Here is a 16,835-nt window from a genome sequence, read left to right on the forward strand (position 1 = left end):
AACGACCTCTCTACAGTAACTTGGGCTGGAGGCAAAACCGTAACCACATGGGAACATCTCTAACAATCTCCGGGTATAAAGGAATGGCCTCATGCACAGTCAGTTTTGATGAACGGCTGAATTTTTCTATTATTTGAGAGCAAGTGAAAAATGTTACTGAAATCTGATCAATCTGCTGCTATAGGAGACTTGAGGCAACGCTTTGCCTGCTCCATGTCATCCAAATACTTGTCAAAGTTAAACTCCTCATCTGATGAGGATGAAGATATGGCAGCATTAGCACTGTCAGGCCCCAAGTACTCTTGCGCCTGGCAGTCCTGTAGCCGCTCATCCTAACTGCTACCTCACTCACAGCTTCTTTTCCTTTAGTAAGCTGTTGATCATCAAGCAGTATACGATGACTTGGTCCACATAAACAGCTGCCAGAAGAATTTTATTTTCAAGTAGCTGTGTCCCTCTTCATGTCATTGAAGCAGAAATGCCATCTGCGATTAAACCTCCTCTTTGGGACAGGCAAAATAGCAAGTTCTTCCACTCCCTTATGAAAATGTCAGGAGTTAAATCCTCAGCTTGTAATTTTTTAGTCATGGTAAATGGGTGATTAAGCAATTCCTTCAATTCAGCCCCCTGTGTCCATTGACCTTCATTTAAGGTTACTTGAGGGTTCACCATATCTATAAGAAACGATTTTAGTTCAAGCAATCGCTCAGTCATTAAATAAGCGCTGCCTCACCGAGTGGCTTGATCAACAATTGCCCCTTTCCCAGCACGTCTCTTTAAGATGGAATCAATTTTAGGGATTCTGGCGGCAATAACCAACTGCCTCATTTTTCCAATTAGATTTCCAGCATGTCCGCCCAGTTTCACACATCCGGCTTTTCGCCAGTTTGGCGGATGTGGTGCACGCCAGTACAGTATGATACAGTACAGTGACAGCGCCGCAATTTCCGGGTTACATGCTCCGGTCACAACAGCCTGTGACCGGTGTTTGTCGCGCTGCCACTGTACTATATACACTGTACTGGAGTGCGCCGCATCCGCCAAACTGGCGAAAAGCCGGATGTGTGAAACCTGGGTCCCTCTGGCAGACTCTCTCTAAGGCCCCCCTTCACACGCACGTGAAAATTACGCATGTGCCGTGAGACATGTATTTTCCTTGCGTGTTGCGTTTGGTAAGTTCGTGTCTCCGGTACGTGCGGACCATGTGTGTTCTACGTGTGCTATCCGCAATAACACACGGATAACTGGTAATTTGAATACTCATGTGGTCCTTGCTGCTGTCCAGGGTACTGATCTTCGGCTCCAGCCCCGCCTACTCCCAGCTGATGCTGCTTCCGGTCGAGCGGAGGGGCGGAGATTAGAGCCCGTGACATCACGCCCACCTCCTTAACACGCTCATAATGTGTGGCGGTCGGCAACTGTTTGCAGTGGAAGATTCTGCATGGCTGGTGGAGGTGCGTATGTGTTTTTTTATTTTAAAATAATGACACGTGTTTCTCTGGTGCGTGTCACACGGGACCGCATCCACACTACATCCGTGTGGTATGTGTGCGGGCCGCGTGACACCCGTGCTGCCGGAGAAAAACGGACATGTCTCCGTATGGAGCACACGGACTCACGTCTGCTTCTCACGGAGGCAGGGGCCCAATGGCTGAACACGTGCGTGCACATACACCCATTGATTTTAATGGGTATACGTGTGCCCGTGTCTCCGATACATGCGGGCACGGACCTGGCACGTGCGTGTGAAGGGGGCCTTATTGCCAGCTGCAGCGTGTGCACAACACAGCACATGGGATGAATAGGAAAGTGTTCTGAAGCTGCTTCAACAAGATCATCTACTCCTAAAGTATCATGTTGCTGTTCTTCTGCTGTAATATCTGCTTGTTCATCAGTTACATGAGTAGCGCTGTGGCTCCATCTCACACACACTGAAGCCGAAATATTCTTCTAGCTGCTGCTCATTATCTCATTCATCAGTGTAATTGTACTTATGTGTGAGGCATTGTCCTTTACAATAGCAAGAACCTGCTCTTTTTTGCGTTCCTAATCTTGCAGAACTTTTTCCACTAAGGCCTGGAGACACTGGCCGCTGTGATGAGCTTTACTATCTGTTACTGCCAGTGTCTTGGTAACAATTTCTTTCTTGTCACAAACATATCGAACATTGATGGCAAAATAATTCAGTAAAATGCGGTGACTCCGGCATCCAGCAAAGGCAATGGGTGACAAGAGAGGACATTCAGACACAGCGTGTTGTGAAGATCCTCACAAAGATTGAGCAGTCAGTTTGTGGCGTTTTTCTAATCTGCTTCTGCTATTGAAAGCATTATCTATGAGCTCGGAAACCTTTCAGATGATGCGGTTTTATAAAAAGCTGATCTGCTTTTGTAGCTGAAAAACATATCCTCAAAAACCGCAGCAAAAACGCTGTGTGTGAATGTGACCTTAGATCAGGAATAGAACAGACATTTATAGGACCATTTCATAACTTTCCCAAATTCCTATGAAAACATATTCAGCACATTCTGCACTGACCGCTGGCCCCGATGTATTAGAGATTTTAGGAGTCGGAGTTGGTGCAATTTATATAGACTCCAACTCCAGCAAAATGAGCTCCGACTCCACAGCCCTGGTCAAAGCTGCTCCTGAAAAACTCACCGGCTGGAGCCAGCGCCGACTCTCTGCCCCTTCTGTTTAGGACTGAGGCAGCATCTACGTCCTGGAGGACGTGATTTTATCCAAACTGACATTGATCTGTGTCGAAACTTGCTCATGAGTATTGTGCACAAGACCATCTGACGAAGTCCACTAAGGTGAGACTCTGTCCACATCTACACATACAGACTCCCAACATCCAACCAGACTACAGGGAAGAGACCAGTGACTGATCCCCGGCGTCACAACAGCCACCCGAAATATCATCCACCATCCCTATCCAACCTTAGAGCAAGAGTAGAACTAGAACAGCACCAGCAACCTTCACTCCTGCCCCAGTCTGAATGGACAGCACGACCGGAGCGTCACTGCTCTGGAATATATCTGGACATAAACCACTGTCATGACTTCTCACCTGTATAATTACCGCAGAGTCCACACATCTCTGATATATACAGGATTTTATTTAAATTTTACCAGGATGAGACCCAACAGTGCTAAAAATCCAACAAGATGGGACCAAGCAGGAGCAGGGATCGCCCTTTGACAGGACACAGCGGAGGCAGGGACAGTCCATCGAGAAGACTGGACCGATTAGGGTGCCGGAGGCGGCCCATCGAGAAGACGGGACATATTAGGGGGTGGCCCATCAAGAAGACGAGACCGATTAGGGTGGGGCTCATCGAGAGGACAGGACCGAGGAGGGTGCGGGGGGCGGCCCATCGACAGGAAAAAAACAAATCACATAGAAATTTCTCAATATCAAAGTTCATATGAAAAATTAAAAACTTTGAGAAATCTATAGAACCGGAGTGTAGAAAACGTCACCACGTACAAATCAGGGTTGGGAGTGAGAGTAATGTGAGGGTCCCAGACACTGCCAGCACCAAAACCATGATCACACAAGAGCAAAAAAGAGGACGTGACGGCACAGCAGTCAGTGGTGATAACAGAAAACACACGAGAAAATGGGTATAAACATTGTGGTTCTTGGTCCAGTTTCACAATACATAGCACCATGAAGTAGATCAACAGCCGAAAAGGATCCTCAGCCCTCGGCACAGAAGGACAGGACGGCCTGATACGGGGAGAGGTGGGCGCTCTCCGCGGAGACAGACGGGAAACCCTGCAACAAAGAGATGAAAACCAGTCAGCACAAAGTGACTTTACACCAAGTCTAGGAAATCGGGGCAGCTGAGCAGTTGAGGGTAGATCTCTACCTTTCTCTGGCTATTTAACATCAGAGCTGTCAAATAAAGAATGGGTGAGCAGAGACAGAGGGAAAAGTGCGACCTGACGCGAGGGGAGGCTGGAAAAAGGGAACTTGAGGGGAGGGTGGAGGAAGCAAGCCGGAGGAGGGCAACGGACGCAAAGGGAGGGTGGAGGGAGGGAGCCAGAGGACAACGACGTGACACGAGGGGAGGCTGGAGAAAACAAACCGGAGGAGGGTGACCTGAGGTTGGAGGAAGCGAGCTGGATGAGGGTGAGGGAAGGGTGGAGGAACCAAACCAGAGGGCCATACCTCCCAACTTTTAAAGAAGGAAAAGAGGGACAAAGTTTGCGGCGCGCCCTAACCACACCCATTTCACAGTCACGCCCATATCCACTCCCCATCCACACCCATTCAGCACAAACACGCAGGCAGCCGGCGGGCCTCCAGCACGGACACGCAGGCAGCCGGCGGGCCTCCAGCACGGACACGCAGGCAGCCGGCGGGCCTCCAGCACGGACACGCAGGCAGCCGGCGGGCCTCCAGCACGGACACGCAGGCAGCCGGCGGGCCTCCAGCACGGACACGCAGGCAGCCGGCGGGCCTCCAGCACGGACACGCAGGCAGCCGGCGGGCCTCCAGCACGGACACGCAGGCAGCCGGCGGGCCTCCAGCACGGACACGCAGGCAGCCGGCGGGCCTCCAGCACGGACACGCAGGCAGCCGGCGGGCCTCCAGCACGGACACGCAGGCAGCCGGCGGGCCTCCAGCACGGACACGCAGGCAGCCGGCGGGCCTCCAGCACGGACACGCAGGCAGCCGGCGGGCCTCCAGCACGGACACGCAGGCAGCCGGCGGGCCTCCAGCACGGACACGCAGGCAGCCGGCGGGCCTCCAGCACGGACACGCAGGCAGCCGGCGGGCCTCCAGCACGGACACGCAGGCAGCCGGCGGGCCTCCAGCACGGACACGCAGGCAGCCGGCGGGCCTCCAGCACGGACACGCAGGCAGCCACAGTGAGGCGGCCGGTCGCCCGCACAGTGAGGCGGCCGGTCGCCTTCACAGACAGGCGGCCGGCCGCCTTCACAGACAGGCGGCGGGCCGCCCGCACAGAGAGGCGGCCAGCCGCCCGCACAGAGAGGCGGCCGGCTGCCCGCACAATGAGGCGGCGGGCCGCCCGCACAGACAGGCGGCGGGGGGCGCCCGCACAGACAGGCGGCAGGGGGGCGCCCGCACAGACAGGCGGCAGGGGGGCGCCCGCACAGACAGGCGGCAGGGGGGCGCCCGCACAGACAGGCGGCAGGGGGGCGCCCGCACAGACAGGCGGCGGGGGGCGCCCGCACAGACAGGCGGCGGGTGGCGCCCGCACAGACAGGCGGCAGGGGGGCGCCCGCACAGACAGGTGGCGGGCCGACCGCACAGACAGGCGGCCGGCCGACCACACAGACAGGCGGCCGGCCGACCGCACAGACAGGCTCCGGCCAGGGGTGAGGGGGGAGGGAGGGAAATCAGCGCTGGGGAGATTAGTTTACTGTACCAGCAGCAGCACAGGCAGCGCTCCTCTCTATGCCACGTCTACTAGGATGGTAGGAGGGAAAAGCAGGGAGGCGGAGAGAGAGTGGGTGGGCAGAGCCCGGGAGCCGGCCGTCCCGCCCGTGGCAACGGGACAAACAACGTAAAGCGTGAAAGTCCCGCTGTATCCGGGACGGTTGGGAGGTATGCAGCATGTTAGAATGTGTACATAAGATCCTGCTGGTGGTGGCCGCAGCTTATAGGCCCCAAATCTGGTGACAGGTTCCCTTTAAAGTGAACCTGTCAGGTGCAATATGCACTCAGAGCCAGGAGCAGTTCTGGGTGTATATTGCTAATCCCTGCCTAACCGTCCCTGTATACACTAGCATAGATAAAGAGATCAAGAACAAATATTTTTAAAGATCTTATATCTTATGCTAATGAGCGCGGGGACTAGTCCGAAGGGCGTTACTTCACTTGGCTAGTCGGCTCGCATAGCATGTTAGCATGTTATTACGCCCCTGTGTGAGTACTAATACGCTATGTGAGCCGACTAGCCAAGTGAAGTAACGCCCTTGGGACTAGTCCCCGCGCTAATTAGCATAAGATATAAGCTCTTTAAAAATACTTTTTCTATAGATGCCTTTATCTATGCTAGTGTATACAGGGACAGTTAGGGAGGGATTAGCAATATACACCCAGAACTGCTCCTGGCTCTGAGTGCAGATTGCACCTGATAGGTTCCCTTTAAAGGGAAACTGTCACCAGAAATTTAGCAAAAAAAATAAAAGATTCCCCTCTGCAGCTCCTGGGCTGCATTCTGGAAAGGTTCCTGTTGTTATTGTGCCCACTTTGAGACCTAAAAAAATACTTTATGAAGTCTTACCTTTTTGTATGCAAATCTGTTTTTATGGTCACGGGGGCGGGCTGCCTGGCGTCCGTTATTCCCCCTCCTGCCGCTGTACGCCGTCCCCCATTGCTCATTTCCATACATGAGGACGCCTTCCTCATGTAACTGTCCTCCTGAAGTTTTGTGCATGCCCAGTGCCACTCTCGCGGGACTGAGCACTGTGCAAAGTGTGAACGCTTTTGAGGTGATTGCGCAGGCGCGAGATTATGGGCGGCGCTGTGATTGTCATCAGCAGCGTCATCCAAGTACCCACCCATAATCTCGTGCCCGCGCTTCTCACTCTGCCTCCACCGTTATGCGCAAGCACTGGCCATATGAACCACGTTACCTATTACCATGGGCGCGAGATTATGGGCGGCGCTGTGATTGTCATCAGCAGCGTCATCCAAGTACCTGCCCATAATCTTGTGCCCGCGCTTCTCACTCTGCCTCCACCGTTATGCGCAAGCGCTGGCCATATGAACCATGTTACCTATTACCGTGGGCGCGAGATTATGGGCGGCGCTGTGATTGTCATCAGCAGCGTCATCCAAGTACCTGCCCATAATCTCGTGCCCGCGCTTCTCACTCTGCCTCCACCGTTATGCGCAAGCGCTGGCCATATGAACCATGTTACCTATTACCGTGGGCGCGAGATTATGGGCGGCGCTGTGATTGTCATCAGCAGCGTCATCCAAGTACCCGCCCATAATCTCGTGCAAGCGGTAATAGGTAACATGGTTCATATGGCCAGCACTTGCGCATAACGGTGGAGTCAGAGGGAAAAGTGTGGGCACGAGATTATGGGCGGGTACTTGGTTAACGCTGCTGATGACAATCACAGCGCCGCCCATAATCTCGTGCCTGCGCAATCACCTGAAAAAGCGTTCACATGCGCAAATCTTCGGGAGGACAGTTACATGAGGAAGGCGTTCTTGTGTATGTAAATGAGCAATGGGGGACTGCGTAAAGCGGCAGGGGGGGGAATAACGGACGCCAGACAGCCCGCCCCCGTGACCATAAAAACACATTTGCATACAAAAAGGTAAGACTTCATAAAGTATTTTTGTAGGTCTCAAAGGGGGCACAATAACAACAGGAACCTTTCTAGAAGCAGCCCAGGAGCTGCAGAGGGGAATCTATTACTTTTATTGTGAAATTTCTGCTGACATGTTCCCTTTAACTGGTAGGGCAGCCAGGATAAAGCAGAGCTGAAGCTGTTGGGAAGCTAGGACCCAGCAGCTCTGCTCCACAGGCAGGAGACCACTGATCGGTAAGCTAATAGAAGCCTGCAGATGTCACTCTGCATAGGTTATTGCCACTGCTATCTGCAGGAGATAAGTGCTGATTGCACGGTCTCCTCAGCTTCCTGACTCCCCGTGTATCTGCAGCAGTGAGAAGCCGCACACGGGGAGTCAGAGAACAGCTGCAGGGAAACGCAGGCTCCAGGACTGGGGGGTCGGCTCTGGGGGAGGGGGGATCGCTCTGCTGCAGGGGGGTCGCTCTGCTGCAGGGGGTGATTCATACCTCAGCAGCAGTCACAGGAGTAGGTGCGCGGTCGGCTCTGTAATGAATAGAAGGGAGAAACAGCGAGGCGGGGCTACAGTGGGTGGGTGGAGCCCGGGATAAACAGCCTCACGGGCGGGACCCGGGATCAAAGGCTCAGAAGAGGGACTGTCCCGCTGTATCCGGGACGGTTGGGAGGTATGCAGAGGGCAACAGACGCGAGGGATGGAAGTAAGCCAGATGCGAATGGTGGATGAAGGAAGTGAGGCAGAGGAGGCTGATGGACGCGAGGGGAGGGTGGAGTAAGCAAGACGAACGCAAAGGATGGACGGAAGAAGTAAGCCGGAGAAGGGTGACGGATGCAAAGGGTGGATGGAGGCAGTGAGCCAGAGGAGGCCAATGAACGTGAGGGGAGGGTGGAGGAAGCGAGGCGAACGTGAAGAATAGATGGAGGAAGTGAGACGGAGGAGGGTGACGGATGCAAAGGAAGGGTGGAGGAGGCTTATAGACGCGAGGAGACAGGTAGGGCAAGGAAGCAATGCGAAAGGTGATGCAAAGAAATGAGCCAGAGTGTGACAGTAACAAGGCAGGGTGAGGAAATCAGATTGAAATGGAGCACGGCAGATAGAAAACAAGCTGGAGGGTGAGAAAGGCGGGGTGGGAAATTAGCTGTGTGGTGACATACAAGGTCTGGCAAGTAAAAAAGGCGGAGAATGCCAAAGGTGGTGCAAAGTGAGTGGTGACAGACACTTGCCGGGGTGAGAAAGAGTTGGCAGCTGATAGGCGCGAGGCAGGAGAGCCAGAGGGATACAAATGCAATGCATGATGAGTTTAGGCTGCTTTCACACATCCAGTTTTTGCCGTCCGGCACAATCCAACAAAAAAAACTGATGCAACAGATCCGGCGAAAAAACTGATCCGTTGCATCAGTTTTTTCCATGCGTTCCTTCTGTTTTTTGACGGATCCGTTGTGCTACTGAGCACGCACAGTTCAAAAAAACGGATCCGTCGTTGGATTCAGTCATATGCCAGTTGACGACAGATTCGGCACCCATAGGCTTTCATTGTAACTCACGTCGCCGGATCCGGCGCAATACGTTTTTTCGCCAGAGACAAAAAAAAAGGTGCCGGATCTATTTACGCCGTATCCGGTAAAAGCATGGCAATGGGGCACAATCCGGCGCCAATACAAGTCTATGGGGAAAAGAATGGATCCGGCGGCAATAAACGCCAGAACCATTCTTTCCGTTTTTTTCTGGATTGTGCCACATGGCAAAAAACATGTGTGAAATTTGCCTTAAGGGTGATGGATGAAGGCCGGGGTAAGCCGAAAGCTGACCGACGGGGAGGGGAGAAAGCAAGCCTGAGGTGAAACGGGTGGAGCGAGGAAGTGAGTTGAATAGTTACGGATGCAAGAGTAGTAAGGAAGCAAGGTGGAGAGTGACCAAGTAAGGGGGGCTGATCCAGCGAGTGACGGACGCAGAGCGAGGGCCGAGCCAGAGGGTGATGGAGATTTCAGTGTCTCAGCGCTAGATGCTGGAAAGTCACCTGTTCCTTCAGATCTGTGGTTTGGTCACAAATATAGAGCGGTTTTTCTGTTTTGGACCTGAGAAGTGGCACCGAGCACACGGTCAGACCAGACGTCACTGCCGCCAAATCTACAAATAGTAATGATAACACGGATGTGAGAAAGCCGGTGGACTCTTCAGTCCTACATCTCTGCACAGCAGAGAACAGCGCCAACAGTAGAATGACAGAGTGCCCTGGAGTCAAGCGCATGTCACATGATTTTAGTACACAACGCCTTTCGTGTGACCATAGCGCTCCATGTGCAGGGTCCTGGAGACTAGCAAATTCCATACACCTGGAGCTCGGGGCCTAGCACTCCGGGACTGTACAGCGTATTCCATACACCTGGAGCTCGGGGCCTAGCACCCCGGGACTATACAGCGAATTCCATACACCTGGAGCTCGGGGCCTAGCACTCCAGACTGTACAGCGTATTCCATACACCTGGAGCTCGGGGCCTAGCACTCCGGGACTATACAGCGTATTCCATACACCTGGAGCTCGGGGCCTAGCACCCCGGGACTATATAGCGTATTCCATACACCTGGAGCTCGGGGCCTAGCACTCCGGGACTATACAGCGAATTCCATACACCTGGAGCTCGGGGCCTAGCACTCCAGACTGTACAGCGTATTCCATACACCTGGAGCTCGAGGCCTAGCACTCCAGACTGTATAGCGTATTCCATACACCTGGAGCTCGGGGCCTAGCACTCCGGACTGTACAGCGAATTCCATACACCTGGAGCTCGAGGCCTAGCACTCCAGACTGTACAGCGTATTCCATACACCTGGAGCTCGGGGCCTAGCACCCCGGGACTATATAGCGTATTCCATACACCTGGAGCTCGGGGCCTAGCACTCCGGACTGTACAGCGAATTCCATACACCTGGAGCTCGGAGCCTAGCACCCCGGGACTGTACAGCGAATTCCATACACCTGGAGCTCGGGGCCTAGCACCCCGGGACTATACAGCGAATTCCATACACCTGGAGCTCGGGACCTAGCACTCCAGGACTATACAGCGAATTCCATACACCTGGAGCTTGGGGCCTAGCACCCCGGGACTATACAGCGTATTCCATACACCTGGAGCTCGGGGCCTAGCACTCCGGGACTATACAGCGTATTCCATACACCTGGAGCTCGGGGCCTAGCACCCCGGGACTATATAGCGTATTCCATACACCTGGAGCTCGGGGCCTAGCACTCCGGGACTATACAGCGTATTCCATACACCTGGAGCTCGGGGCCTAGCACTCCGGGACTATACAGCGTATTCCATACACCTGGAGCTCGGGGCCTAGCACCCCGGGACTATATAGCGTATTCCATACACCTGGAGCTCGGGGCCTAGCACTCCGGGACTATACAGCGAATTCCATACACCTGGAGCTCGGGGCCTAGCACCCCGGGACTATACAGCGTATTCCATACACCTGGAGCTCGGGTCCTAGCACTCCAGACTGTACAGCGTATTCCATACACCTGGATCTCGGGGCCTAGCACCCCGGACTGTACAGCGTATTCCATACACCTGGAGCTCGGGGCCTAGCACTCCGGACTGTACAGCGTATTCCATACACCTGGAGCTCGGGTCCTAGCACTCCAGACTGTACAGCGTATTCCATACACCTGGAGCTCGGGGCCTAGCACTCCGGACTGTACAGCGTATTCCATACACCTGGAGCTCGGGTCCTAGCACTCCAGACTGTACAGCGTATTCCATACACCTGGAGCTCGAGGCCTAGCACTCCAGACTGTACAGCGTATTCCATACACCTGGAGCTCGGGGCCTAGCACCCCGGGACTATATAGCGTATTCCATACACCTGGAGCTCGGGGCCTAGCACCCCGGGACTATATAGCGTATTCCATACACCTGGAGCTCGGGGCCTAGCACCCCGGGACTGTACAGCGAATTCCATATACCTGGAGCTCGGGGCCTAGCACCCCGGGACTATACAGCGTATTCCATACACCTGGAGCTCGGGGCCTAGCACTCCGGGACTATACAGCGTATTCCATACACCTGGAGCTCGGGTCTTAGCACCCCGGGACTGTACAGCGAATTCCATACACCTGAAGCTCGGGGCCTAGCACTCCGGACTGTACAGCGTATTCCATACACCTGGAGCTCGGGGCCTAGCACTCCGGACTGTACAGCGTATTCCATACACCTGGAGCTCGGGGCCTAGCACCCCGGGACTGTACAGCGAATTCCATACACCTGAAGCTCGGGTCCTAGCACTCCAGACTGTACAGCGTATTCCATACACCTGGAGCTCGGGGCCTAGCACCCCGGGACTATATAGCGTATTCCATACACCTGGAGCTCGGGGCCTAGCACTCCGGGACTATACAGCGTATTCCATACACCTGAAGCTCGGGGCCTAGCACCCCGGGACTATACAGCGTATTCCATACACCTGAAGCTCGGGGCCTAGCACCCCGGGACTGTACAGCGTATTCCATACACCTGGAGCTCGGGGCCTAGCACCCCGGGACTATACAGCGAATTCCATACACCTGGAGCTCGGGGCCTAGCACCCCGGGACTGTACAGCGTTTTCCATACACCTGGAGCTCGGGGCCTAGCACCCCGGGACTGTACAGCAAATTCCATACACCTGCAGCTCGGGTCCTAGCACTCCGGGACTATACAGCAAATTCCATACACCTGGAGGTCAGGACCTGGCACTCCGGGACTATACAGCGTATTCCATACACCTGGAGCTCGGGGCCTAGCACCCCGGGACTATACAGCGTATTCCATACACCTGGAGCTCGGGGCCTAGCACCCCGGGACTATACAGCGAATTCCATACACCTGGAGCTCGGGGCCTAGCACCCCGGGACTGTACAGCGTATTCCATACACCTGGAGCTCGGGGCCTAGCACCCCGGGACTATACAGCGTATTCCATACACCTGGAGCTCGGGACCTAGAACTCCAGGACTGTACAGCATATTCCATACACCTGGAGCTCGGGGCCTAGCACCCCGGGACTGTACAGCAAATTCCATACACCTGCAGCTCGGGTCCTAGCACCCCGGGACTATACAGCGAATTCCATACACCTGGAGCTCGGGTCTTAGCTCTCCAGGACTGTACAGCGTATTCCATACACCTGGAGCTCGGGACCTAGCACCCCGGGACTGTACAGCGTATTCCATACACCTGGAGCTCGGGTCCTAGCACTCCAGGACTGTACAGCGAATTCCATACACCTGGAACTCGGGTCTTAGCACTCCGGACTGTACAGCATATTCCATACACCTGGAGCTCGGGGCCTAGCACTCCAGGACTATACAGCGTATTCCATACACCTGGAGCTCGGGGCCTAGCACCCCGGGACTATACAGCGTATTCCATACACCTGGAGCTTGGAGCCTAGCACCCCGGGACTGTACAGCGTATTCCATACACCTGGAGCTTGGGGCCTAGCACCCCGGGACTGTACAGCGTATTCCATACACCTGGAGCTCGGGACCTAGCACTCCGGACTGTACAGCGAATTCCATACACCTGGAGCTCGAGGCCTAGCACTCCAGACTGTACAGCGTATTCCATACACCTGGAGCTCGGGGCCTAGCACCCCGAGACTATACAGCGAATTCCATACACCTGAAGCTCGGGGCCTAGCACCCCGGGACTGTACAGCGTATTCCATACACCTGGAGCTCGGGGCCTAGCACCCCGGGACTATATAGCGTATTCCATACACCTGGAGCTCGGGGCCTAGCACTCCGGGACTATACAGCGTATTCCATACACCTGGAGCTCGAGGCCTAGCACTCCGGGACTATACAGCGTATTCCATACACCTGAAGCTCGGGGCCTAGCACCCCGGGACTGTACAGCGTATTCCATACACCTGGAGCTCGAGGCCTAGCACTCCAGACTGTACAGCGTATTCCATACACCTGGAGCTCGGGGCCTAGCACTCCGGGACTATACAGCGTATTCCATACACCTGGAGCTCGAGGCCTAGCACTCCAGACTGTACAGCGTATTCCATACACCTGGAGCTCGGGGCCTAGCACTCCGGGACTATACAGCGTATTCCATACACCTGGAGCTCGAGGCCTAGCACTCCGGGACTATACAGCGTATTCCATACACCTGAAGCTCGGGGCCTAGCACCCCGGGACTGTACAGCGTATTCCATACACCTGGAGCTCGGGGCCTAGCACCCCGGGACTGTACAGCGTATTCCATACACCTGGAGCTCGGGGCCTAGCACCCCGGGACTGTACAGCGTATTCCATACACCTGGAGCTCGGGGCCTAGCACTCCGGACTGTACAGCGAATTCCATACACCTGGAGCTCGGGGCCTAGCACTCCAGACTGTACAGCGTATTCCATACACCTGGAGCTCGAGGCCTAGCACCCCGGGACTATACAGCGTATTCCATACACCTGGAGCTCGAGGCCTAGCACTCCAGACTGTACAGCGTATTCCATACACCTGAAGCTCGGGGCCTAGCACCCCGGGACTGTACAGCGTATTCCATACACCTGGAGCTCGGGTCTTAGCACCCCGGGACTGTACAGCGAATTCCATACACCTGGAGCTCGGGGCCTAGCACCCCGGGACTATACAGCGTATTCCATACACCTGGAGCTCGGGGCCTAGCACTCCAGACTGTACAGCGTATTCCATACACCTGGAGCTCGGGACCTAGCACTCCGGACTGTACAGCGTATTCCATACACCTGGAGCTCGGGTCCTAGCACTCCGGGACTATACAGCGTATTCCATACACCTGGAGCTCGGGGCCTAGCACCCCGGGACTATACAGCGTATTCCATACACCTGGAGCTCGGAGCCTAGCACCCCGGGACTGTACAGCGAATTCCATACACCTGGAGCTCGAGGCCTAGCACTCCAGACTGTACAGCGTATTCCATACACCTGGAGCTCGGGGCCTAGCACCCCGGGACTATATAGCGTATTCCATACACTTGGAGCTCGGGGCCTAGCACTCCGGGACTATACAGCGTATTCCATACACCTGAAGCTCGGGGCCTAGCACCCCGGGACTATACAGCGTATTCCATACACCTGAAGCTCGGGGCCTAGCACCCCGGGACTGTACAGCGTATTCCATACACCTGGAGCTCGGGGCCTAGCACCCCGGGACTATACAGCGAATTCCATACACCTGGAGCTCGGGGCCTAGCACCCCGGGACTATACAGCGTATTCCATACACCTGGAGCTCGGGGCCTAGCACCCCGGGACTGTACAGCGTTTTCCATACACCTGGAGCTCGGGTCCTAGCACTCCAGGACTGTACAGCGAATTCCATACACCTGGAACTCGGGTCTTAGCACTCCGGACTGTACAGCATATTCCATACACCTGGAGCTCGGGGCCTAGCACTCCGGGACTATACAGCGTATTCCATACACCTGGAGCTTGGAGCCTAGCACCCCGGGACTGTACAGCGTATTCCATACACCTGGAGCTCGGGACCTAGCACTCCGGACTGTACAGCGAATTCCATACACCTGGAGCTCGAGGCCTAGCACTCCAGACTGTACAGCGTATTCCATACACCTGGAGCTCGGGGCCTAGCACCCCGGGACTATACAGCGAATACCATACACCTGAAGCTCGGGGCCTAGCACCCCGGGACTGTACAGCGTATTCCATACACCTGGAGCTCGGGGCCTAGCACCCCGGGACTATATAGCGTATTCCATACACCTGGAGCTCGGGGCCTAGCACTCCGGAACTATACAGCGTATTCCATACACCTGGAGCTCGAGGCCTAGCACTCCGGGACTATACAGCGTATTCCATACACCTGAAGCTCGGGGCCTAGCACCCCGGGACTGTACAGTGTATTCCATACACCTGGAGCTCGAGGCCTAGCACTCCAGACTGTACAGCGTATTCCATACACCTGGAGCTCGGGGCCTAGCACTCCGGGACTATACAGCGTATTCCATACACCTGGAGCTCGGGTCCTAGCACTCCGGGACTATACAGCGTATTCCATACACCTGAAGCTCGGGGCCTAGCACCCCGGGACTGTACAGCGTATTCCATACACCTGGAGCTCGGGGCCTAGCACTCCAGACTGTACAGCGTATTCCATACACCTGGAGCTCGGGGCCTAGCACCCCGGGACTGTACAGCGAATTCCATACACCTGGAGCTCGGGGCCTAGCACTCCGGGACTATACAGCGTATTCCATACACCTGGAGCTCGGGGCCTAGCACTCCAGGACTATACAGCGAATTCCATACACCTGGAGCTCGGGGCCTAGCACCCCGGGACTATACAGCGTATTCCATACACCTGGAGCTCGGGTCCTAGCACTCCAGACTGTACAGCGTATTCCATACACCTGGAGCTCGGGGCCTAGCACTCCGGACTGTACAGCAAATTCCATACACCTGGAGGTCGGGTCCTAGCACTCCAGGACTATACAGCGAATTCCATACACCTGGAGCTCGGGGCCTAGCACCCCGGGACTGTACAGCGAATTCCATACACCTGGAGCTCGGGGCCTAGCACTCCAGACTGTACAGCGTATTCCATACACCTGGAGCTCGAGGCCTAGCACCCCGGGACTATACAGCGTATTCCATACACCTGGAGCTCGAGGCCTAGCACTCCAGACTGTACAGCGTATTCCATACACCTGAAGCTCGGGGCCTAGCACCCCGGGACTGTACAGCGTATTCCATACACCTGGAGCTCGGGTCTTAGCACCCCGGGACTGTACAGCGAATTCCATACACCTGGAGCTCGGGGCCTAGCACTCCGGACTATACAGCGAATTCCATACACCTGGAGCTCGGGGCCTAGCACCCCGGGACTATACAGCGTATTCCATACACCTGGAGCTCGGGGCCTAGCACTCCAGACTGTACAGCGTATTCCATACACCTGGAGCTCGGGACCTAGCACTCCGGACTGTACAGCGTATTCCATACACCTGGAGCTCGGGTCCTAGCACTCCGGGACTATACAGCGTATTCCATACACCTGGAGCTCGGGGCCTAGCACCCCGGGACTATACAGCGTATTCCATACACCTGGAGCTCGGAGCCTAGCACCCCGGGACTATACAGCGTATTCCATACACCTGGAGCTCGGAGCCTAGCACCCCGGGACTATACAGCGAATTCCATACACCTGGAGCTCGGGACCTAGCACCCCGGGACTATACAGCGAATTCCATACACCTGGAGCTCGGGGCCTAGCACTCCGGACTGTACAGCGAATTCCATACACCTGGAGCTCGGGTCCTAGCACCCCGGGACTGTACAGCGAATTCCATACACCTGGAGCTCGGGTCTTAGCACTCCGGACTGTACAGCGAATTCCATACACCTGGAGCTCGGGTCCTAGCACCCCGGGACTGTACAGCGAATTCCATACACCTGGAACTCGGGTCTTAGCACCCCGGGACTATACAGCGTATTCCATACACCTGGAGCTCGGGTCTTAGCACCCCGGGACTATACAGC

General features: G+C 55.3%; 1 protein-coding gene across 3 annotated transcripts in view; it reads right to left on the reverse strand.

The window, feature by feature from the left end:
• Nucleotides 1-3,104: 3,104 nt before the first annotated feature.
• The window catches only part of AGBL5 (AGBL carboxypeptidase 5), a 53,894-nt gene continuing 40,163 nt past the window's right edge, over nucleotides 3,105-16,835 (reverse strand). For all 3 annotated transcript variants that reach the window (XM_075341357.1, XM_075341355.1, XM_075341356.1), the window contains exons 17-18: nucleotides 9,324-9,433; nucleotides 3,105-3,784 (exon numbers count right to left, since the gene is read on the reverse strand). In XM_075341357.1, coding sequence (XP_075197472.1) covers nucleotides 3,707-3,784; nucleotides 9,324-9,433 — 188 coding nt within the window. In that variant the 3' untranslated portion in view covers nucleotides 3,105-3,706. The remainder of the gene's footprint in view (nucleotides 3,785-9,323; nucleotides 9,434-16,835) is intronic.

This window comes from Anomaloglossus baeobatrachus, chromosome 3 (assembly GCF_048569485.1).
Source record: "Anomaloglossus baeobatrachus isolate aAnoBae1 chromosome 3, aAnoBae1.hap1, whole genome shotgun sequence".
Classification (NCBI taxonomy): Eukaryota; Metazoa; Chordata; class Amphibia; order Anura; family Aromobatidae; genus Anomaloglossus; species Anomaloglossus baeobatrachus.